The sequence below is a fragment of the Pelodiscus sinensis genome, chromosome 13 (genome assembly GCF_049634645.1).
Source record: "Pelodiscus sinensis isolate JC-2024 chromosome 13, ASM4963464v1, whole genome shotgun sequence".
NCBI classification, from domain to species: Eukaryota; Metazoa; Chordata; order Testudines; family Trionychidae; genus Pelodiscus; species Pelodiscus sinensis.
The window spans coordinates 36,876,070-36,901,768 of NC_134723.1; the positions used below are offsets into that span (position 1 = coordinate 36,876,070).

At 44.8% G+C, this 25,699-nt stretch overlaps 1 protein-coding gene across 3 annotated transcripts in view; it reads right to left on the bottom strand.

Moving 5' to 3' along the window:
- The window catches only part of MCF2 (MCF.2 cell line derived transforming sequence), a 128,692-nt gene that overhangs the window by 37,003 nt on the left and 65,990 nt on the right, over positions 1-25,699 (bottom strand). For all 3 annotated transcript variants that reach the window (XM_075941058.1, XM_075941057.1, XM_075941059.1), the window contains 6 exons: positions 23,032-23,223; positions 17,026-17,217; positions 16,706-16,877; positions 7,331-7,419; positions 3,682-3,770; positions 1,627-1,693 (listed from right to left, as the gene is read on the bottom strand). In XM_075941058.1, the coding sequence (XP_075797173.1) occupies positions 1,627-1,693; positions 3,682-3,770; positions 7,331-7,419; positions 16,706-16,877; positions 17,026-17,217; positions 23,032-23,223 (801 nt within the window). The remainder of the gene's footprint in view (positions 1-1,626; positions 1,694-3,681; positions 3,771-7,330; positions 7,420-16,705; positions 16,878-17,025; positions 17,218-23,031; positions 23,224-25,699) is intronic.

A 25,699-nucleotide genomic window follows, 5' to 3' on the forward strand; every position in this document is an offset into this window, starting at 1 on the left:
ACTACAGGCAGTCCCCAACTTACGCGGATCCGACTTACGTTGGATCCGCACTTACAAACGGGGGCTTTCTCGCCCCGGAGCTCGCAGGCAGTGGCCCCGCCACCTCGACCTCCGGGGCGAGAAAAGCTGCTCCCGGTGCCCCTGGTCTGCTGGGGACCGTCTCCAGCAGACCAGGGGCAACGGGAGCAAAGCCGCAGCAGCGGCGGATTCCCGCGCTTCTCAGGCTTTGCTCTGGCAAAGCCTCAGAGGCGTGGGACTGCGCCGCGGCTGCGGCTTTGCTCCCGGTGTCCCTGGTCTGCTGGAGACGGTCCCCAGCAGACCAGGGGCACCGGGAGCAAAGCCGCAGCCACGGCAGGTTCCTGCGCTTCTGAGGCTTTGCTCTGGAGACCATCTCCAGCAGACCAGGGACACCGGGAGCAAAGCCGCAGCGGCGGCGGGGTCCCGCACCTCTGAGGCTTTACCAGAGCAAAGCCTCAGAGGCGCGGCACCCAGCTGCCACTGCAGCTTTGCTCCCCGAGTCCCTGGTCTGCTGGGGGTGGGGGTGCAGCTAGTGTGCCCGCCCCCCCAGCAGACCAGGCTTTTATTGTGGACCCTGGGGCAGAGCAGCTGGGGCGCTGCCGGTTGGTCCCGCAGCGCCGCTCTGGGCACTACTGGACCAACCCGGCAGCACCCCAGCTGCTCTGCCCCAGGCATCCTGATTCAGCCGCTGCTGGTCAGTTTCAGCAGCGGCTGAATCAGGACGCCTGGGGCAGAGCAGCTGGGGTGCTGCTGGGTTGGTCCAGTAGCGCCAAGGAGCGGCGCTACTGGAGCAACCCAGAAGCACCCCAGCTGCTCTGCCCCAGGCGTCCCCAAGTCAGCCGCTGCTGAAACTGACCAGGGGCTGACTACAGGAAGCCCGAGGCAGAGTTGCTCTGCCCCGGGCTTCCTGGAATCAGCCGCTGATCAGTTTCAGCAGCAGCTGACTTGGGGACGCTTGGGGTTCTTAAGTTGAATCTGTATGTAAGTCAGAACTGGCGGTCAGTTTCAGCAGCGGCTGAATCTGGACGCCAGTTCCGACTTACATACAGATTCAACTTAAGAACAAACCTACAGTCCCTATCTTGTACGTAACCCGGGGACTGCCTGTACTGACTTTAAGATGCAACTGGAACATAAATCTGGAGTCAACTTAATGGAAATCAATCATTTCCACTTTAATCACCACGACTGCACTTTGCTATATAAAATGTGCCTCAGGAAGAAATGGGGGTTTTCAAAAAAAGCATAGGGGTGGAGAGAAAGAGGATTTCAAACTATCAAGTGCGTACATTTTTTATTATGTACATACACATATATATTTGTGTATACAACCAAACTGTAGCTTATTCTGTGTATTTCCTTTCCCACCATGGATAAAATTATTTACCGAGACACATGTCTGTGAACAAAGGTTTCACCCAAATTATAGGTTAAAAGTTTGTCCTGACATATTGTATGTGCACGTCGTTTGAATCAAAATGAGAGAAAAATTCAAGATCACCTGGGAAAGGATGCAAAAATGACATTTTTGTTTAATTTGTCAAAATGGGAGCTGCCTTTGGGAAAACACATCAGTGAGCTGCAATGAGGAATTCTTAAGTCACTCACCATCAAAACAGTAAACAGCTCCTCTACATACACTCTCTCTGTTTCTATTAGCTCATTTATGACGTGGCTGAAATGAAAAATAAGCATAATCAGAAATGAAGTTTGCAAGATTGAGCCATTGCATTTCAATTTGATGGTAAATATGCCTGCAACATACACACGAACAATTGGGACAGAGTAACTATAGAGGCAATAGGACAGAGGGATGCATAACAGATTAAAATCAGCTCAGATCAGAAGATCATATGCACTTTAAGTGAGGAAAGAGCTTTGTTTTGGCCTTTTGCTTTTCATGTGCATTTAATTGATACTTGGTGAATTCTGAATGACCATTTAACCACTTGCATTCCTGTATTTTATTGTAAATACCAATGTGGTTATGTAACAAGCCATTAATTTTAATGTGTCCATTATCTATCAATAAAATGCACACCAAAACAGATTTGTACTTACAAATGCCTTCATCTCATCGCTAGCAGTTGGAAACTGCTGCCTTAGGGTAACAGATGTATTAGGGCATAAGCTTTTATGGGGAAAACCCACTTCATCAGATGAATTGGAGTGGAGTTTACTGAGGTACGAGCATATATAGATATATAGATATATATAGATATAGACAACAAAAGAAAGAGGGTACTTTTGTAAATAAGGATAATCAAGTCAGGGTTGAAGTGTCTCATTCACACCAGACGATGTGGAAATGTGCATATCAAGAGAGGGAAAATTGCCTCTATGTTAAACAGTTAAGATTTTTATTCAGTCTTAAATTGATTATATTGAATTTGCAAATGAATTCCAGTTCAGCTGTCTCCCTTTGTAATCTGGTTTTGAAATTGTTTTGTAGAAGGATGACTATTTTTAAATCCTTTGCTGAATGTCCAGGGAGGTGAAGGTGTTTCTCCTCAGGTTTATGTTGTGTTACCATTTCTGAGGTCTGATTTGTGTCCATTAATCCTTTGGCGTAGAGACAGTCCAGGTTGGCAGTTTGAAAACATTTGCTTCTCTTTCATACAGTGAACGGACAGCACATTCTGATGTTAACAGCTTCTTGAAAATTTTTTTAAAGCATTAAGGCTACGCTCACATCCAAGTAGCAGCTGTGTAGGTTTTAGTAACTTTAAACTCTTGCCTTTTCCCTAGGACTCTTCATGTTGTGCTATTAGCCTCGGGAGTCAGTCCGCTTGATGCACATTTTTGACGTAGCAAATACCAACTGACTTACCCAAAGCATTAAAAAAAATGGGAAGTCAAATGTGTCAGTGGGACACAACAGAAACTTTAACAGACCAGTGCACCACCAAAATCAATGGTGAACACTGGTGGATGCGCCTGTATGCCTGAGATACAGAATAAAGAATTATTAAAAACATGGGCATACCATGGCCCAACTGCCATCATTAACATGCACCAGATCATCCAGAGAGAGAAATTTAACAATGCCCTCAGCATTCCTGTGCCATCTCCGCTCAGCTGCTCGAGTAACAGACATGTTATATTAGGGGAAGTTCATTGTTGATACCGCTGCAGACTTGAGACTGCTCGTTTGTTTCATTGTAGGCCATACCCCTCCAACAAAGCCATACCCCTCCAACTGCACAGTTTTCACTTTGATGGAGGATCTAACAGAGAGATCAAAATGTGAAGAATACTATGCTTCTATTTCACAACACTGGTTCAAGTGTTTTACTCAGATCTGAAAATCTGCCCTTGTGTTCTGTTCACACACCTTCCCTTTGCTCTTCTTGTCATGCTGCAGTCTTTTACAAGGACCCCTCTTAATCACAGTTTCCCCATCTTTCTTTAAGCTACCCTTGAACTTGATTGAGGGGTTTTGATTCTTTACAGAACAGCCAAGAGAATTGTTGCACTGAAAATTCCTATTCCCGTTGATATAAAGTGCATTTTGAGGAGAAGGGCCAACTGAATAATTACTACAGTCATCTTTGTTTTGTGATGCTTCCAACACGGGTTCTGATTCTGCACTAAGCAGATCTCTAGAGCACAAGGTATTTTCACATGGGGTTCCACTAGGCTGATATAGGAAACAGAACATACCCTTTTAGTATATCTAAGTTGTCTTCACTTTCTGAAATAAAAGACTGCAGGGAATTCCTTTTTTCTTGATAGTCATGCATCACTTCAATCTAGAATAGAAAGAGCATGTATTAGAGAGAGAGACAGATCATGCTTACATTTCAATCAGCTCAGTTCCTGAAATAAACATGGGAACTTCCTGGGGAAGGTTGCCTAGATAAGTATCATAGAATCACAGAACTGGAAGGGACTTCGAAAGATCAAGTCTGGTCCCCTACCCTCATAGCAGGACCATGCACCGTCTAGATAAGACATGTTGCACCACAGAACGACCTTGCAGTCTACTAGAGCTAAAACTAAAAATGACATGACGTGTAAGAATCTGTCAAACTTTTTCCCAGAAACTCCTTGGCTAGGTTACACTCTAAACATTGGTTACATGCCAGTGTTGCGACAGGTGGCTGAGCCCCAACTTCTGATGGGCAGGCAATGATGGGGAGTGGGGTGAGAGTAATAAGACCACCTCTTCCCCACTCCAGCCAGCTGAGGGTGGGGGATAGTGATAGATGCTCTGGCACTCAACTGCTCTGCCCCCATATCTGACACTTGGGGCTTGACTCACTCTGCCCACCAGGCACTCCTGCCAGGAACAGGGATCAAGGGCTTGCTCTGCTCTGCCCTGCCCAGTGCTCCAACTGGGGAATGGAGTCTGGGTGCAGGGGCTTGGCCTGCTTCATCCAGCCAGGGAAAGTCCCAACCCCACTTCCTGTCAGGAGTGCAAGGCATAGGGTTGCCACCCCTCCAGGGCTGGCCGGGAGTCTCCAGGAATTAGAGATTATGGCATGTGATGGAATCTCCAAGAATATAGGTTGAACATCTCTAGTCTGGAACCCTTGGGACCTGACTGGTGCTGAACCAGAGAATTTGCTGACCATGGGAGGTCAGTATTGTCTAGAAGCATTACCAACACTCCCACTGCTTACTGGGCTCTTAGAAGACATTTCGGGGTAAATTAGAGCTAATCAACAACACAAAACTCTGAGGCTGTGTCTACACTGGCAAGATTTTGTGCAAAAGCAGGCGCTTTTGCGCAAAATCTTGCCACCTGTCTACACTGGCCACGAGTATTTGCGCAAGAACACTGATGTTCTACTGTATGAAATCAGTGCTTCTTGTGCAAATACTCTGATGCTCCCACTCGGGGATAAGTCCTCTTGCACAAGTGTCCCTGTGCAAGAGGCCTGTGTAGACAGGTAACATCAATTTCTTGTGCAAGAAAGCCCGATGGCTAAAATGGCCATTGGAGTTTTCTTGCGCAAGAGCTTTCTTGAGCAAGAGAGCGTCTACACTGGCACGGATGCTTTTGTGCAAAAGCAAATCTTTTGTGCAAAGGCACATGCCACTATAGATGCTCTCTTGCGCAAATACTTTTAACGGAAAAAATTTTCTGTTAAAAGTATTTGTGCAAAATCATGCCAGTGTAGACGCAGCCTGAAAGCCAGGACTAATGGCTGTAAACAAACCTTATGGGACTGCATTCAAGTTGACCACACCCATGATAAGTGGACATCTGGCTAACTAAAATCATGCCACACCACGGATATTTCCGGACCAGAGGACTCTGGACTAGAGAGTTTCAACCTGTACATCCTTCCAAGGCAAGTGGAACAGGGCCAGCCCCCCAACCCTGTTTCTGGATGGAACACCAAGTGGGGGAGAACAATCTTCCATGCCCGGGTAGGAGCAGAGCCAGGGCTGGGAGCAGTAGGCCTGGATGCTAAGTGGATGGGCCATGGCCCATCCATGGCTATGGCCCTGTTTCATGCTCTTTATGAATGGGGTTGTCTTTTTTCTTCTGTGTCTATACAGTGCTTAGCACATCAGTTTCCTGATCCATGACTGGGCTTCCTAGGTTCTCTAATTGCATAAATAATAAAACTCAATTGCTTGGCTATAAATAAATATTTAAGGGCTTTATGAGAGAATTTCAGAGACCCCATGAAGGTCTGATCAACCAAAGCACTTAAGCACATGTTTAACTTTAAAGGGATCTGGGCACAAGCTTAAGTGCTTTGCTGAACTGGGACCTGAGTTGTGACTATTCTTGCATTTCCTATTTCATGAGTTATTTATGTAAATCATCAGCATATTGTAATATAATTGCACAAAATGATTAGGTAACATATTTGCGCAAAGCCCATTGGTTATGATACAAGTTATAATGCATATGACAAGTAGAATTAATTGCTGACTACATATTAAAATAACCAGAGTTGTTGACTTGAGTCCTATAACTTGAACTCGAATCTGACTTAAGTCGCCTAAGTGACTCGACTTGAGACTCAACTCGGGTTCATTGTTTGTGACTTGAGACTCAACTTGAAACTTGCTAATTTTGTTAAATTGACTTGGTGAAAAAATTGTCTGAAAAAGCCGATATTGAAGGCTTGTACAAAAGTGACTTGACATTTTTTAAATTAAGACTTGAGTCTTGACTTGTGACTTGACTCGAAAGTGACTTTAGGGACTCGAGACTTGATTTAAGACTTGAACTGTAGTGACTTGAGACTCGACTTGGACTTGACAATGACGACTTGAAGACAACACTGAAAATAACAGTTATACGGTAGCTGGAATTACAATAAGTACCAAATAAAGTAAGAATTTCAACAATATGATACAGGTTGAACCTCTCTAGTCCGGCACTCTTTGATGCCTAAACAACAGTGCTCCAGCATGATTTTAGTTAGCCGCATGTCCATTTATCATGGATGTGGCCAAGTTGCTTGCAGTCTCAAAAAGTTTGTTTACAGCCACGAGGCCTGGCTCTCACAGTGTTCTGTGCTGTTATTTAGCTCTAATTTACCCCTCAATGTCTTCTTAAAAACCCAGTAAGCAATGGAAGTGTTGGTAATTCTGCTAGACAATATTGACCTCCCGTGGTTCAGCAAATTCTCTGGTTTGGCTCTGGTTAGGTCCCAAGAGTGCCAAATAAGAGAGGTTCAACCTATACATATAAGTAATAAATAGCCAACGTGTTTATTTTGAAATAATTTCTGCTATTAAAAAATAAAACAAAAAATCTCCGTTAGTTTCTTTCCCTCTCTCTCGTACAATATTAGTTTTCTGATAAGGCCACAAGAAGCAGGTTTTAAACCTAAAAATGTTAAATTAATTAAAAACCCAAATCCTTTCCAGAGGTAATTTATGGCTTCTTCTTGGACAAAATTAATTTCAGATTTTTTTAAAAAAAGATCCAATTTAAATTTGTTTTAAAAGTCAGAAATACTGTCTCCACTATTAATATTGGGGAGGAGTTATAGTTCTGTTTCTAGTCTTTAAAGCATAAAAGTTTCCTGAATGAAAGATTATTTCCTTAACTGGTTTCACTGGCATATCAACCCTAAAACAGGAAATCAATACAAAAGGTGATTTTTAGCCACAGTGCAGGAAAATGCTTCAGCACAGGCTTAACTTTTAAGTACATGAGTAGTACTAGTGAAGTTGATCAGGGTGTGAATAAAAAGAATGCAAGACATCTTACTAAAACAAAACAAACCCCTCCTCCTCCACCTCAAATCTAGGCTCTACCTATCCCTGGAAAAATATAAAAATATAATTTCACACCTTGCCAGACAAAACCCATTCAAGGTACACAAACAATTTTTACCTTACGCGCATTTTGAGATTTTCTTGATGTTTTCTTCCCAGGGAGAGAGATATCAAATGAAAACTTCAGACTGGAATTAAAATCCATGCCTTAGATAGAAAAATGCACAATTACACAATCTAGAACTGTAACCAAGCAAGCATTGCAGGAAGAGATTTTAAAAATTAGATCAGCATAAACATAAATGGTTCCGAGTGTGTATAATCAGTTAATTAATGCTAGAAGCAAACTGAAGGCATTCCTAATTGGGGGAGAAAAAAATCTCTTAGACATGCCAAACAATTTTGTTATGAAAAAGGGAATAAAAGCAACAGATCACTAGTACATTAAAGGAAAGCTCATACAAAGAAACATCTCTCCAAGTTGGGGATATTGTAACGGAAATGAACAAAATCAGTGAAACCTTTTCAAATTATAAGGAACTCTATGTCTCTAATAACCTGTCCGAAGAAATACCACCTACTGTGATCATTACAAAAGCCCTATCTATAACAATAGAGTCTGAGGCTCATCTGCTGTAAGTTGGTCGCATTAGTTGCAGTGAAGCTATGTTGATCCACACCAGCTGTTGCACTGACCCATGTTAAGGTTATAGCCTAGAGTGAGACAGTTTTGTCTGAAGAGGTAAGTTTGAAGATGAATAACACGAAGGATGCCAGAGAATTGTCCTGCTGAGTCTCAGAAATTCTTTAAAAAGATATTCCTGGCTCCACTGGTTGACACTGCTGGTACTTCTATCAAACAGAACCTCTTCTTTTGATAATGGATAGCTCCAGACTCTATTATGCTGGTCATCCTCAAATGTGGGGAAAACCTTTCATGATGTGATGCCCACAGACTTATAATGTTTTTAAACCACAAGGATAAATGGCTGGCTAAGGTGTTACTATTTGTTCTTGATTATTAAAAAAGAAACCCTTATACCAAAGTCTTTACATTTATTCCACAGGCTTTGTGAGAGAGACACCAGACATGGCTTTTATGAAGAAGACAGCCCGTAGATAATGTAGGGAGAGATACTAATCTCCAGTAGGACTGATTCAAATAAAAGTTTTAGGGCAAAATCCTGGCCCCACTCAGAACAAGGTAAAACACCCATCACTTCAATGGAGCCAGGATTTCACTCTCGGTGCTTTAGCATCATTATTTGATAGGGCTGAATGGAGATGTCTGGAAATGGCAATGGGAAAAAATCAGACTGGAACCAAATTTGGAAGGACTGAGGATTTGCGTGCAATCACAAGAACGTTCAGAGGATAACAGATATATACAGGAACTCGGCACATTTCCTTTCCTTTCTGTTACCTCACAACTGACATACCTGCAACTAAAGTCAGGAACAGCAGAGTAACTGTAAGTGACTTAAGACCAGCTCTTCCCACCCACCCTGAAAACAAGCCATAAGAGGAGCAGAAGGTGTCATTTGAAACAGCATTACTGGTGGAAGGGACTTGGAAGCAGTGGATTTTTGAGGCTGCATTGCCTCTAGATCCCGAGCGTAGAAAGTAACCACGTCCCCTTCTGCGAGGAAAGATGAGTGAGGCTTATGGAGAAACCCAGCCTCTACTGCTGTCCCATTTGCCCCATGCAATAAGACTGCGGAAGAAGTTGCATTGCCATGGGCTGCGTCCCCCCAAGCCTGCGGAGTTGCCGCCAGGCAAAGGCAATGAAGCTCTGAGCTGCATGACCTACTCCCCACATTCTGAGCAGAAATCCAAAGTAAACGCAGGGTGTCACAGAAAGCAACATCTCTGCCCCACCCATGGCACCGGCCACCCTGTCCTCGGGTCCTCACAGAGCAGAACGCAAGGCTACTTGCCAAAGGGGAGAAAGAAAACTATGTCACTTTCCCAAGATTGTTTTTCCACTACCATCAAGCTAAAACACAGGGGGCTTTGGTCTCAAAAGGAACAGAGTCGTTTTCCATCTCCTCTCTCGCCAGTAAAATAGGCAGCAGAGTGTTGTGGCTGAAAGAGATACAGAATCCATTCCTGGTTCTGCCGCAGACTCTCTGGCATTGGGGAAGACACTGGACCTCTCTGGATATGTCTACACTGCATTTTGGAGCAAGCAGACGCCAGCCTCCCAGCCTTGATTGCCAGACTTGGAGCATTCTAAAAATAGGTGTCTAAACAGCGCTGCGAGGCTGCAGATCAGGCCTAAGGCAGGAGATGGGTTTCACACCCTGAGCTCCAACCTCAGCCCCAACTTGAAAGCACCATTGCCACAGCTATATTAGAGCATTAGTGTGAGCCCTGCTAGCTGAGCCTATTGAACCAGGCTGGGAGCATGAGCTCACTCTCTCAAAAACACTTTGCAGACATACTCTCTGCACCTCCCTTTCTTAAAAATAAAACAAGGAAGACAATAGTTACCTTTTCCCACATCTAGTGGGTCAGTTTGGCCAGAAGGGGTTAAAGCATGCTGGAGGGAGGCTGCGCAGAGCCCCAGCCAATCAGAGGGAGGCTTACAGGGAGCCAATGAGAGGGTGGCTTGCTGGAGCAGCCCTGTTTATAAGGAGCACCTCAGCAGAACAGAGGGCAGTTGGGTCCTGACCAGGAAGGGGTACAGGAGAGGTTCCCTGAGAGAAAGCACCCTGGACAGTGTTGGGCAGGCTGCCAGGCTGTAGGCCTTGATATAGAGACTATGGGAATGCAAGGGTCATAGGGGAAGTAGCCCAGGGAACAGAAGGCAGTAGACGGGGAGAGAAGGAAGGCAGGACAAGGCTGCTGCCAGAAGGTCCCTGAGCCCAGACCCAGAGTAATGGGTGGGCCTGGGTCCCCCCTTCCTCCTTTTCACATGTAGCCACCACTGGAGCACGGCCCATACAGGCTGCAGCTTGCCCCCAAGGTGAGGGACTAGACATTGGCTGCAGTTGGTCAGAGTGGCAGGTGCAAGATGGAGGACTACTAATACCCCCAGAAGGGGGCATGAGATCAGAGTGGTGGGCACTGCTGGAGGGTACTGTCCTGAAGAAGACACCGTGGTCCTGGGAGCGACACAGGTCCAGAACCAGAGGGTGGAGGAAGTGCAGAGCGACAATAGGCGAGACACCAGCCAGAAGGGAACACCCTGCTGGAGGACTGAGTTAATTCCCAGAGTGACCAGAAGGAGGTGCTGCGGCAGAGAGTCCAACTCTACCATCCATGGGCTATTTAGACTGGTAGCTATTTGGGACAAAGCCTCTCTCTTATTATAGATGCATACACTGAGCAGCACAACGGGGCGTCAATTTCAGTTGGGCTGAACAAGTACTACATGAATAGAAATCATTAGCAATGGCCAATCCGTGGAATGCAGATTTTGAAGTCTCTCAAGAGTAAGAGGAAATGTTGAAGTTTGAAGGGAAGCAAGTATTTGATCATAGTGTGATTTATCATAAGAGGGTCTGTACACAATTTTGAGACAAGTTAAAGTAAAAATTCTCAAAACTTGCAGTATTCAGAATAGCTAAAAATCAAAGAATAAGTCAGCATAGGCAAAAAATAAAGCAATATTAAAGAAAGATTTTTTCAATGGGGGGAAAACATATTGCTGCAGAGGAGAGCACAAAAAGGAGCCAGATCTAGGTTATTTAAACTTTTGAATAGTATTTATACAAAAGAACCACCTTTTGTGAAGCAATGAGCAAAAGATGTAGGGAGAAAAATTAATGCAGAGGAATGGAAACAGAGATGAAGAGCAGGCTTCAGGTCTTCAAAATGAGCTGTTACAAAATAAAATTACCACCAATTACTATTTCAGTGATGCCTCACATTCCAGTTAGATTGAAAAAGAGTACTACTGAAAAGGGTGACTGCTGGAGAGAGGGCGGGGAATAACATATTTGAAATATCAAAAAAGAAAAGTTAACAACAGTGCCATTAACTGATTTACAAAAGGGTGGGTCTCATTGTTCATCCTTCCACCCGAGTAAAAAAATCAGTGATGACATTTTAAAACACAAATGATACTGATTACACACACACACACGTTCTGTTGCAAGTCACTGTAAGAAAAAAGATTTCTCAACGGTAAGATTGTGTTTCAATTTTAAAAAGGATCAAAAAACGTGCAAGAGAAAGTACTTGGCACATTGATTCCCTTTTCCTGAATTTGAAGGGGGGGGGGAGGGAAAATCAGTCTGCAGCAGTCGAGACCACATATTTACACGCATGCTTTTAAAAATGACAAGGTAGAAATGACCAGGGCCACCCGGGGGGGAGGGCAAGTGGGGCAATTTGCCCCAGGCCCCACAGGGGCCCCCACGAGAATGTCTGAAGTCTGAGACAGGGAGTGCCAAGAAGGGGCCCCCAAAATTGCCTTGCCCCAGGCCCCCTCTGGGCGGCCCTGGAAATGACTATAACACATTCAGCAAAATTCCTTTTTAATAGGGATGTCACAGGTTAAACGAGTGAAAGGTAAACCGATGAGCCTGGGCACATGGGGAAGTGGGGGAGTTAGGAGGACAGGTGGCTCCACAAGAACTGGCTAAAAGCTGGCTCCATGTGAGCACCAGCTCCCACCTGCCTCCCCCCAATGCTGCTGCCTCTGATACAGCTCCCCATGCACACAGGCTCCCATGAATCTGTCTCCCCGCCAGTGGCCACTGCACGTAAACGTATACCCACTGAAACTTTCAGCAGGCACACCTTTACCAAAATAAATGAATTTTAGCAGCCCTACTTTTTTAAATAGGAGCCTTCAACTCTGTAAGTGGCATTTAGATAGATACACACAAAGAAAACAGTAGCTTGACCAGTTACAGACAACCAGGGAGGGTGCCCCTACTAACACATATTTGTCCAAAGCCCATCATCATCTCCTTGCCGTTCTCGTGGGTTATGGCTTAGCCACTGCAAGGCAGCCCACAAAGTCTACTGGCACGTTGGAGTGAACTGCCTAAAAAAGGTGCTCCCCTTTCTTTTAGGAGCAGTGGTTCTGCAGAGAAGAACAAACATAAAAATGATATGGTTTGTCTACACTTATTTGTGTCTCAATGGTTTTCATAGCACAGACGCTCTGTTTTACAAGTCAACATTGTTCTTCCCTAGCTACCAGCCGTGCAAACTCAACCAGCACTCTGAGAATGAAGCTGGATCCTTTACTGTTCACAAGATGTCCTGTAGACCAAATTATAATGCCAAGCACATGTTGTGACGGCGCGTTGGGGGTTCCCCGTCTCCTGCACCCCGAAATGGCACAGACTGCACCAGCCAGTGGAATTGAGGGTGGTTTATTGCTCCTCCAGCACAGCGCAGCACAGATGGAATCTGGTCACAGGAACTGGGCTAGGATGCCTCAGGCCCCCTTGAGATGGGGGAGACTGGGCCCCTAAACTCCAGCCCCTTCCCCTAGGCTCTCCTCCATCCTCTCCGACAGCCAGCAACCAACTCACTCACTTCCAGCCCTGCCCCCCAGCCAGGGCAGCATTCCACCTTCCTTTGTTCCTCTCCATGGGGGGTGTCTGGCCACTGGTTTGCATAGTGACTCATCCTGTTTTGCTGGGTCCTGGTACCCACGGCAGCCAGTGGGGCCACCCCAGAGCCAGCAGCATAGAAACCAGCCAGGTACCCCCACTACGTCACACATGTAACAAACACCTGTACATCTCCGCTATTTTTCAGCTCAGACCCTTTGTAAAACCAGTGCTAACCTACTGGGCAGCTATAACAAATTGGAACTGTCAGCAATTCTGCTGATGAGGCACAAGAGCAAAAAGAGTCCAGTTTGCTCCTTCTTAGGTGTGCCGATTCAGCAGGACAATCAGGAGAGAATCACTTTCAAACTGATTTTTGTCATGAAATTTAGCAGATCAAGCTGAACACACACAGGGAGCACATGAGTTGAGTGTATCTGGGGGTCATAGTTGGAATGGTCATTTTCGGATCGGAACTGCACTTTCAAAGGAGCTGTCTGACAGTCAAAAATGGAAAACATCATTGCAATTTAATGATGAAATTCCACCCGTGTGGCTCCTCTGTACCAAATACAGCAAGTTGGAAATGTCTTTACTTTACCTTACCCTTGCTCTTGGTTGAGATGTGCCCTTATTGGCTATATTTTAAAATCTTCATTCCTAAACTGCAGGTGTAAAATGTGTATTCCTTAGCTGTGCCCACAAAGTGCACATCTGCATGTGCATGGCATATTTTTGCATGTTTTGTGGGTATAATTACCGGCATCTCCTTTACACAGGCTAACTCTTTTGTTCACATTTTGCAGAAGCACGTATCTGAGTGTCTTCTATATAGCACTGAACAAACTCAGTTCTCATGTGTGACTTCCTGAGAATGGAGGGAACTCAGAACTTCAGAAGCAGCCTGTATTCAGTGTCTGCCAATCAGCTGGCAAAATTTGAAAATATAACCGTTTATGTTATTGTATTACAGAGACATGTCTTTATTGTCACTCCATTGTTATATGGCTTATATTTCACTGAGGGTTTTCCAAAGTAGTTTTAAAAAAAAACAGACCTGCCCTCCAACAGAGAAGCTTTAAAACCAGGGCAAAGATGAAAGCAGGAAATCCCTACCCTCTTAAAAAAGGAAAGTAAAAAAAGGGGGACAAAAAAGGGTGCTTCTTAGTAGCTTGTTTTCAACCTGTACCATCTTGTCTGCACAACTCAAAGCATATTCAGTCAATCCCAGGATGGGCCTTTGACCCAAGGTATCACCCCAGTTCAGACAAAGCCATTTTAATGTTTCCTGTCAAATGGAGACTTTTCCCAAAGAAATCTCTTGTTGGATGTCTCGCTTGTCTCTAAAAGAAGTGCCTTTAAATTACACAGTGTTTAAGGGAACAGCATCAAATGCATCCAGTCAGCTATCCACTGCTATGGTGTAACAATCAGAGTGCAGGCACCCCCAGGAATGAACAGGGGTCTGAACCCCAAAGAATAAGCAGCTGAATCAACTGAGTGTGTAAAATGTTACCGTGCTATACAGATATGTTGAGTAAGGTCCTTTATGAAACCTGGTAACATTCTGAACGTGGTGGTCGTTATGAGATACATACACAGGCTGTGGTTATGTATTTATGAATATATGAATTGATGCATTTGCGCTCCTAATTTGTGCCTGCAACTTTCAGCTCCACCTCACAGCAGGGAAGTGAGCAGTCAGGCGGGGAGGGGCAGCCTCGCTAGCTAGACAAGCCGAGCCCAAGCACCTACCAACATATAACCCAGGAAAAGACAAATGATGAGCCACTAGAGTTCATGGGAAAGCACTGAAACAACTGAAAACAAAAACAAAAAACCCACTTGGAATATCTACAGTGCCTGAAAAACAACCTCCCCCGCCCCCCCCCCCCCCAAGAAAAATCTATCCAGGAATTGAGGGATAAACCAATCCAGGAATTGAGGGATAACATCTAAGCAGCAAGCTGTCTGTGAGCTCTGGACAACTTCCTCTCCCCCGCTTCCAATTAGGAAGTATGCAGAGAAACATCAAAAGCAATAGGTAAATTGCATTAGAAAAGGGATTTTTTTCTCCTGTGAAAGGGGGCATCCTGAAGATGCATCTTTATGATTGCTGTCCGTGTAACTTCTATGTGTGTGCTTCCCTTGCTGTTTCATCTTTGATTTTTCTACTACATAAACTTTTTGTTTATTTTTACCCCAGGCAGGTCTCTGGGGTGCAAACTGCACAGAGTTTGTGCCAAAACAGCCCTTGTCTGCAGCGAGCCCCCTGCCGGGCTGGAGAAGCCCCTGCCAATGGCAGACGGGGAGCTGACCAGTCCCCATTGGTTACCAGTTATCCGGATCCAGTAAGCATTACCTGTTTAGGGTGATGCTGGTTAACCGGGTGGCCTCTCTCATCCCTACTCTAAGGTATTGCTATAACATTCCTAATACCATCATAAATTAACAGCCGGATTAGAGTTCACATCCCACTCCCATTCAGTACCTGGCCTGGGCCAGTGACGCTAATGATCCAATCAGCAGACCAAATTCAGCAACGAATTCTGGTCACGTGCCTCTTGAGGCATGTTACGTTTACACTAAGTGGAGTGATCCTCATGTCGATCACAAATGAGTAACTGCCTTATATTTTCAAGCCATGGAACATTCCCTTGGACAGCGTATTTATTTTGACACACAAATGCTTGTTAAGGAAGAACACTTCAATTTCCTTATTTAAGCTAACATCAGGCCAAATATTGTCCTGGGCAGATCATCCGTGGACTTTTATTTGCCAGGATTTGGCTTTTTAGGAACATCTGTTGTTTCATAAAATAAGGGTATAAGAGGAGAATTTTGCAGCTAGTCTAAGGAAGTTAAGAGCTCTACTGATTTTCAATGTCAGAGAGATCTGAGTGATTCATTTCCATAGGCTCTGGCAAAGTGTCAGCAAAATCCATGTCAGTTGCAGCTCTATGTATATTGATGAGATTAACAACTGACTTCCTGATACAGAAAATAAATACGTGTATATCTTTTATTAGCTTCTTGTCCTTATCCCACATAATCCTAATTTCACTTCCAGTCCACCTGGTGGGACAGTGTGGAAATGTGTATTCTCTGTTCCAGGATCAATACCATGTGACCAATCCCAGCCAAACCAGTTTGAGCCTCAAAAATGAACTTAGAGACAACATTATACCCATTCTCAAGCAACCAGTTCTTGAGAAATAAGAACTGTAGGAAACTTCAGAACTCCACAACTTCAAAGAACTCAAGAGTTTTCAAGCTCTCCCAGCTCTCCTGATAACTATGTTGCTAAAATGTTCCACACATATTAGCCGAGACCAACATGAATATGGCAGGGATTTCTGTCCCACCTATGCACCATGTGGGGGACTTTCAAACACACAATATTTACCCTGTAACCAGAGACTCCACCCCAAAATTTGAGAGTAGGAATGTGAACAACTAGTCGACTATCCAATAAGCCAATGCTTATTGGATAGTCGAAATGCTAGTAGACTAGTCGCTTCCCGCCCTGCCCCACTTGCTACCTCCATCAGAAAGAGGCAGCAAGAGTAGGAGGAAAGAGGAGAGGAAGCTTCAAAGTGGCAGCGCCGCAACCCTGGGCTCCATGCGGCGCTGCTGCTTTGAAATGCCACGTGCAGCCTGGCCCAGGCAGCACACGGAGTTTCAAAGGCAGCGTCGTGTGGAGCCGGAGATCTGCCACTTTGAAACACCACCTGCAACCCGGGGCCTGCTTTTCAAAGTGCATCAACTATTCGATTAGCTAATTAATCAAAATTTTACATCCCTACTTGAGAAGTAAAAAATATCCTAAGCATTTAAAACTGATATAGTAATTTTACATCAACCAGTAAATTCTGGTTTATTTTTCAAAACTATCCTTCGATTTATTCTTTCATAGCTCAGAACAAAATTAACAAAGCTGAACATTTTAAGATGCCATATGCTTAAAAAGATTTTACCGTGTTTGGGAGAGAATAATGGAGATTTTGATCTTGGTGGGGTTTCTGGTCGAGGGGCTACTAACTGGACAGGCCGCGCTTGTTTATCCACAAGCTTTCTGAAGCAACTTTGCCGATTCTCAAACATACTGCGAACGTTTTCAAGCTTGATCTGGATTGACTGTATCTGAGCCTGAGGAGTGCAAATAAGACAACTGTGAGCCAATTAACAATTTGGCACTTTTGTCCTGGAAACAGAGACAATACAAAGGCTGACAACATGGCAGCCATGTTGTAATTGTATTCTTACTTTTACAAAGAGGACAGCAAGGGATGCTTACCTTGATTTCAGGTGTTAAAACGGATTCAAAGTCATAGCACAAGACTTGGGGGTCATAGTTTAGGTACGGCGAAGAACTTTCAAGAAATGTATCTATTTCCTGAAGTGCTTTCTGAGCACCTTCTTTAGATTGGCATTTATCCATTGGCTGATTAGCTAAGACATACGCCCCTTCATCACAGCACTCGAGGGCCTAATGAAAGTGTAACATAAAAGAAGAACAAACAGATCAATGAGCTGAAACCACCAGTTACTCAGAGTATCATAGAATCATAGAATAATAGGACTGGAAGGGACCTCGAGAGGTCATCGAGTCCAGCCCCCCGCCCTCAAGGCAGGACCAAGCTCCACCTACACCATCTCTGACAGATGTCTATCTAACCTGTTCTTAAATATCTCCAGAGAGGGAGATTCCACCACCTCCCTTGGCAATTTATTCCAATATTTGACCACCCTGACAGTTAGGAATTTTTTCCTAATGTCCAATCTAAACCTCCCCTGCTGCACTTTAAGCCCATTACTCCTTGTCCTGTCCTCAGAAACCAAGAGGAACAAATTTTCGCCTTCCTCCTTGTGACACCCTTTTAGATATTTGAAAACCGCTATCATGTCCCCCCTTAATCTTCTTTTTTCCAAACTAAACAAGCCCAGTTCATGAAGCCTGGCTTCATAGGTCATGTTCTCTAGACCTTTAATCATTCTTGTCGCTCTTCTCTGTACCCTTTCCAATTTCTCCACATCTTTCTTGAAATGTGGCGCCCAGAACTGGACACAGTACTCCAGCTGAGGCCTAACTAGTGCAGAGTAGAGCGGCAGAATGACTTCACGAGTTTTGCTTACAACACACCTGTTGATACAACCTAGAATCATATTTGCTTTTTTTGCAACAGCATCACACTGTTGACTCATATTCAACTTGTGGTCCACTATGACCCCTAGATCCCTTTCCGCCATGCTCCTTCCTAGACAGTCGCTTCCCATCTTGTATGTATGGAACTGATTGTTCCTTCCTAAGTGGAGCACTTTGCATTTCTCTTTATTAAACCTCATCCTGTTTACCTCTGACCATTTCTCTAACTTGCTAAGGTCATTTTGAATTATGTCCCTATCCTCCAAAGAAGTCGCAACCCCACCCAGTTTGGTATCATCTGCAAACTTAATAAGCGTACTCTCTATCCCAATATCTACATCATTGATGAAGATATTAAACAGTACGGGTCCCAAAACAGACCCTTGAGGAACTCCACTTGTTATCCCTTTCCAGCAGGATTTAGAACCGTTAACAACAACTCTCTGACTACGGTTATCCAGCCAATTATGCACCCACCTTATCGTGGCCCTATCTAAATTATATTTGCCTAGTTTATCAATAAGAATATCATGCGAGACCGTATCAAATGCCTTACTAAAGTCTAGGTATATGACATCCACCGCTTCTCCCTTATCCACAAGGCTCGTTATCTTATCAAAGAAAGCTATCAGATTAGTTTGGCATGACTTGTTCTTCACAAACCCATGCTGGTATAAATGAAAAGTATTTATCACTCATTCACTTAGCATTCACTAAATCTTCTATTAAATTTGGCGACAAACAAAAAGCTCATTAGCTTTATTGGAAGACTAATCAGCTATCTTGCATTTTGATCATAGGAAGCAGAGCCTTAAACTTCTAGAGAATGACTAAATTCCTAACATTGCCAGCCAAATTCTGTTCTCAGCTAGCCTGGTGCAACATCCCTGGTAAAGAATTAATAAAAGTAGAATTTGGACATAGCTTTTCCTGTATTATTTATCTTGCTCTGAGAGTACATGTGGCAAATGCAACATGAAAATTGGCCATTAATGTATTTAGTGTCTAACTGGCAAAGGTTAAGAGTAAATGAACAAAGCTATGAAAGAAAGCTGAGCTCAAGGTAGAGTCTGAGTTGTGATGGATAACGGAAATCATGCTGTCCCTAATTTTTATAATGGGGAATTTAATACCAGCAGCTTACAGTTTTACTCACATAACATTATATAAATAACATCTGAAAGTTCTAAGCATGCCACTCAAATACCAGAAACAAACTGTGGAACTCATTGCCACAAGGTGATATTGCGGTGACCAAGAACAGAATAGAGTTTTTTTAAGGATAGGCAATGAAATCATCCTGAATTTCTTTAAGAAGCACTTAACAATGCCCACTTCATGGCCCTTTCTCTGAAGAATCTGGTACTGGCCGCTGTCTGAAACAAGATACTGAACTAGAGGGGCCACTGCTCTACTCTGACAATTCCTATATAACTGTGTGCCCAGTCAGATCAGCGCTATATTGAGGTGGAGTGAATGGAGAAAACGCAGGTTCCCTTGATAAAACACGTGGAAGATACTAAGACAGAATGGATGGTCACAAGTTTGCTACTTCATTGATTTAAGTTCACTTCAGTCAGGTCTTCTGACTTAATTGCCATGACTGTCCCTGAAATGTCAATGCTAATTAAGATATTAATGAGTATTATAGTGACAGGACTCCACTTGCATGCAAGCAAACAGAAGTTGTTTTTACCCACCAACCCGTCATCTTATTTTATAATCAATTACGCTGCTCAAATTACTGAAAGAAAGCGAGAGAGCTGCAGCCACCTAGAGTATATCGTCAGGCGTTCTTCTCTATTGCAGTGAGTCAACACCTCAGAGGAAAGCTTTGGTTGCATCGCTAATACAAGCCAGAGCACCAACAAGACTTGTGTCCCATGAGCATGGCTTTTGCGCTGCTGGGCACTTGAACTAGCTCAAGTTTATGGCTGCAGAGACCCGGCAAGAATAAATGGGGTGACTTTTGGCACTGTTCTTATTTCTCAGGGACTCAAAAGCAGGGGTCTCAAACTCCTGGCCCACAGGCCATCTCCTGCCAGAGCAGTTGTGCAACCTGGCCTGGGAGTCCCAGGAAGGGAGGGAACCTTGTCCATTCCTGTTTCCCAAATCCCACCCTTTCCTGCCATCACGCAGCCCTCTTCCCCTCATGGAATCTCATCCCCCGAGGACGTGGCTTCAGGAATTACTGGGAGTGGAGGGCTGGTGCAGGCTGAGAGCAATGGTCAGCCCCTCTCCCTCTGCACTCTCCATGGTGGCAGGTGCTGGGGAGAAGTGGAGTGCACTCGGCAGGCACGCTCGCTGTGTTGCACTCCACTTCCTTGCAGCTCCCGCTGCCGTGGGAAGCGCCAGTGGGACCGCACCAGCCTCCTCATCCCCCCCAGTACTCCCTGAGGCCATGTCCTCAGGAACTGGGGTGCCATGGGTGAAGGGGTAGGGCTTGTGGAATGGAAATGGACAGCTGCCACCCCATCTCCCAAGCCCGCCAGGACTCCTAGGCCGGATTGTGCAACTGCTCCAGCCGGAGATGGCCCCTGGGCCAGGAGTTTGAGACCCCTGCTCTAGAAAGTGTGATTTTGGGCAACCGCTGCCCTAAGCCTCACACAGGTGGTGGTTCCACCAAACTGTATTTTGTCTCCTCCTTTTTCAATGCGCCTCTGACATCATCGGAAGGGCTAGGGAGGAAGCAAAAGCCACATTGTTTTCAGTAGGCAGACCACATCCAATTCTGCATCTCTTGCTCTCTCATCTGATCCTGCTAATGCTGTCAAATCCCTGCTCAGGATATGGTATCAACTGTGGTGCAGACAAGGCCTAGTTAGCAGCATTTCCATCTGGATAAGCGTGAGGGGATATCTGTATGCTGAGCACTGTGTCTGCCCATGTAATTGAGGGTGTGTGCCCACCTTTCCTATTGGAATCTGAGAGGACTGTTGAGCCCTGAAGGACACTAGTTACTGTTGGCCAATCACAAATAAGCAGTATCAAGAAAGACCACTGTGAATGATACAATAATATCCTGGGCAAACCTTATGGAATGAAGTTAAATCTTTTTGAACCAAGTTTACTACCATTGGAACCCACTCTACTGAAAATGCAAATGTTTGAGGACTAGTCTAGCGTGAACGCCCCCATTTTGGCAGGGAAAGGCCCAGATTTGTTGACCTTCATGCCCACTTCAGGACCAGTCTTTAGTATTTGTGCCTGTGGAAATCTAACAATTCCTGGAAAACACTATGGCTGTGTCTACACTGGCATGAATTTCCGGAACTGCTTAAAACGGAATACTATTCCGTTTTCAGTTTTTCCGGAAAAGAAGCGTCTACATTGGCAGGCTGCTTTTCCAGAAAAGCCCTTTTTCTGGAAAAGCGTCTATGGCCAATGTAGACGCGCTTTTCCGGAAAAGAGCCCCGATCGCCATTTTCGCGATCGGGGCTTTTTTCCGGAAAAGACTACTGGGCTGTCTACACTGGCCCTTTTCCGGAACAGTGTTCCGGAATAAGGACTTATGCCCAAGCGGGAGCAGAATAGTTTTTCCAGAATAGCGGCTGATTTTGTACAGTAGAGAGTCGTTGCTTTTCCGGAAATTCAAGGGCCAGTGTAGACAGCTCGCAGCTTATTCCGGAAAAGCAGCTGATTTTCCGGAACAAGTGACCCAGTGTAGACACAGCCCACAGGTTTGGATTCTCTGTATGGGTGATGGATCTATAAAAACACGAGATCACCAGTTTCCTCTACCAGGAGTACCACTAGATTCATAGTTTGCTCTACAGGTAAATAGACTGCGATGCTGGTAAATCTAGTGCCAGCTCATGCCAACACTCCAGGATTCACTGAACACTTAAAAATGCACAGCTGAGAAACAGTTTGTGGGCTAGTACAGTTAAAACAGATATCGGTGTTATAAGAATGTGCTCAGAATTTATGGAACACCTGTAGAATGTTGTGTGCATTCATTCTACTGATAATTCCATGGTATAAGGTAATATTGAAATGTTTGCTCTGCAACTATAAAAAATGTTTGCTAAGAGTGTAAACCCCAAGAGTCGGGGAGAAGCATTTCCCAGCACGAAATACACATTCATTGCAAGAGGTGTGTTATCTCCTGCTCAGCAGGAGGGACTATTCAATTCAGTGGCCACTGTGGAATCAAGACTTCACAGCATGCTTCCCCAACATTGCTGAAGAATAGAAGTGCACAAGGCCTCATCCAATCACTGCTTGAATGCTGGGGGGAAGGGGTTAAAAATTCCTGTTAAGGAGAATTTATTATTCTTTTGCTGCTTGAATCTCAGAGATGAAGATTTCTAGGCATAAGCAAGGAGTCCCTGGCTATTTAGTTTGGGTTAGCCCTAAAGGATACACAGAGTTCTCCTTGCTTTAGAAGTTGCTATTAGCCATGGAAATCTGACTCTTTCATTTGTGTGTGTGTGTACTTACCTACTCTAACCTTGTAAATAACTCTTATTTCTTTTTCTTAGTTAACACATCTCTACTTAGTTCACTATAGGATTGGGTCCAAGAGTTGTCTTTGGTGTGGGATCAAAGTGCAAATCAAACTGGGGTAAACAACTGATCCTTTGGGACTGGGAGTAACCTGAATATTTTGTGATTTTGTTGTAAAGTGACCATTTATCACAGAGTCCAGCTTGCCTGTGGGGCAAGATAGATCAGAGTGCCCAAGGGGACAGTCTGTGACTCCACATTAGCACCATACAGTGCGATGCTTGTTACCGCATTGGTGAAATCTGAGCTCATAATTTTCAACCTGTTTGGGGTTTGTGCCCTGAAGTTGGTATTTTTGCTTGGGAGCCACTACAGAGTGCGTGACATAACACAGAGAACTATGTGGGGCAATCACCAGGGGAATGAATAAAGGGGGTTGCTACAAAGGAACATACAGAACAGATGGAAGTTCAGCCAAACCCACTCAGGTGTACCCCCCGCTCAAAAACCTAGGATCTCCAACATTAAAACCACAGGCCTCATCTGCCTGAGCTAGCAATGGTAGCAGATATGTTAACCCCTTATGAGACACACTGGCCTAGTGCAAGTTATACAGATATAAGAAGGTCACCACCAATGTGCCTTGTAGACAGGACGCCCGGTCAGCAGGAGTACCACCTCCTGGCATATCATCATGCTGAACGTTACCTGCTGCAAGCGGGTGAGCAGCTCTAAGGTCATCTGCAGGTGCGCGCGCTTCCTCTTGATCTCCTCCGAGAGGACATCCGAGTGGTGCCGCAGCTCATTGCACTGCTGGCAGATTAAGCTGAGCGCGTAATGATGATTAGCGGCCAGCTGGTGCCCGTGTAGTATCACCACCTGCGCTTTCCCTGTCAGGTCCTTTTGGAAAGAAAAAGCAATGGAGGGGATTACACACTTGCTTTGATGAGGTCATCAAGATGAAACGTGTATCAATAATATGCACCCGATCATTTCACCTGAAAAAATAATCCCAACTATACATACAATATGATGGGGACTAATTTAGCTACAACTACTCTAGAGAGAGATCTTGGAGTCATTGTGAAAAGTTGTCTGAAAACATCCACTCAGTGTGCAGCGACAGTCAAAAAAGCAAACAATGTTAGGAATCATTAAAAAAGGGATAGAGAGTAAGACAGAGAATATCTTATTGCCTCTAAAGAAAACCATACTACATGCAGACATGGTCATCTAATCTCAAAAAAAATATATTGGCATTGGAAAAGGTTCAGAAAAGAGCAACAAAAATTATTAGGGGTTTGGAACAGGCTCCTTATGAAGAGAGATTAAAAAGACTTGGACTTTTCATCTTAGAAAATAGGAGACTAAGGGGGGCTATGATAGAGGTCTATAAAATCATGACTGGTGTGGAAAAAGGAAATAAGGAAAAGTTATTTACATAGTCCAACAATGTAAGAACAAGTGGTCATCAAATGAAATTAATAGGTAGCAGGTTTAAAGCAAACAAAAGGAAGTTATTCTTCATACAGCACACAGTCAACCCATGGAACTCCTTGCCAGAGGATGTGGTGAAGACTAGGGCTTTAACAGGGTTCAAAAAAGAGCTATATAGATTCATGGAGGTTAGGTCCATCAATGGCTATTAGCCAGAATGAGTAGGAATGGTGTCTCTCTCTTTGTCTGGAAATGGATGACAGGACAGGAATCACATGTTGATTACCTGTTGTGTTCCCTTCCTCTGGGGCATCTGGTATTGGCCACTGTCTACAGACAGGATACTGGGCTAGATGGACCTTTGGTCTGACCCAGTATGGCCATTCTTAAGTATGTTCTATTTCATCTACAAAACACATACCATTTGAAATAGGAAAGAAATGTTCAGCATAGGGACGTTATATACTGATTCATTGAACAGTCATGTAATCGCATCAAATATCGCCAGTCACATGACCATTCGATAGTCCCCGGGGGTGGGGCCAGTAGCCAGTGCACTCCCAGCCCCACTCCTGGGAAACCCCCTGACATCCCGCACTGCTGCCTCTGAAACAGCCCGAGCTCCCTGCAGACAGAGGCTGCACCGGCATCCCAAGGAATCACAGATATTATATAAGAGCCAATTCGCTTTCAGAATATGATGTGAAGAAGTGGGTCTGCCCCACAAAAGCTCATCACCTAATAAACAAGCTTGTTAGTTTTTAAAGTGCTGCATGGCTGCTTTTTTGTTTTAGCAAGATCAGTCTAACATGGCTACCTCTCTGTAATTATTATTATTACTTATCGTGTCTTTGTGCCCCTGATTATGATGCGCCCAGGGCAAGCGCCCCTCTTGCCCCACCCTTGTTATGACCCTGTCTCTGACAGAGGAAGCAGCATTGAGGGGCAGGTGGCTCCCCCCTTGCACCGGCTCCTATCAGTCCCCCCTCCCTGTCTCTGTGGGAGGCAGCAAGGAGGGGGCAGGTGACAGAGGGGGTTTTCCTCTCCGTCCCCTTGCTGCTGACTCTGATATAGAGGCAGCAGCTTGGGGGGCAGGGGGCAAGTGGCTTGCATGAGCCAATACACGTGGAGAGCTGGCTTAAAAGCTGGCTTCCTGCATGTACTAGCTCCTGCTTTCCCCTCTTGCTGCCTCTGATATACAGGCAGTGGGGGGCGGGAGAGGCAGGTAATTGATAAGATAAAACCGATAAGCCCAGGCTCATTGGTTAATTGGGTATTCGACTACACTATGACATCCCTAGTTCAGCATGCAGCTGAAAATGGGGTACTTGCAACCTGGGATGGGCAGCTTTTCGTGGGTTTATCATTCAAGAGGAAAATAAACAACCACCACCACAACACTCTGGCTGGCCTACAACTGCATGGCCAGAGCTGCCTAGGATATTGTACCATCATTTCCAGAAGTACTGCCCTCAAAGGTGGTTAACAGGCTGATTTGGCTCATTCTCCTGATGACAACGCAGAATTAACCACCTTGTCGGCAGTCAAGCCCAGCATCTCTGCCAGGGTCTTCTCCCCTGTGGGCTCTACCCTGGGAACCCTTCCTCATTATTCATGGCTCATTTTATTCTTTCAAGCTTCCGCTTAAATGCACCCTTCTTGGCCCATCAGCCCAAGGCCTTTTCACGTAATCGTATTAACAGTGACTGAGATTCGCAAAGAAACCAAAAGGAGCTGGGCCCCCAATACCATAGATCACTAAGCCAAAAGCATGCCATCGGTAAGACTCCCAGCAAACTTCACCACATCTGTCCCTCTCCTTCTTTGTCACATCGTCTATGCTTCACCTATACATTGCCCACTTTGCTTGCCAACATTTTAGGACAGGGACTTGTCTTGCCTCTTCACTTGATGGTGCGCACCTATGGAACAGGGATTA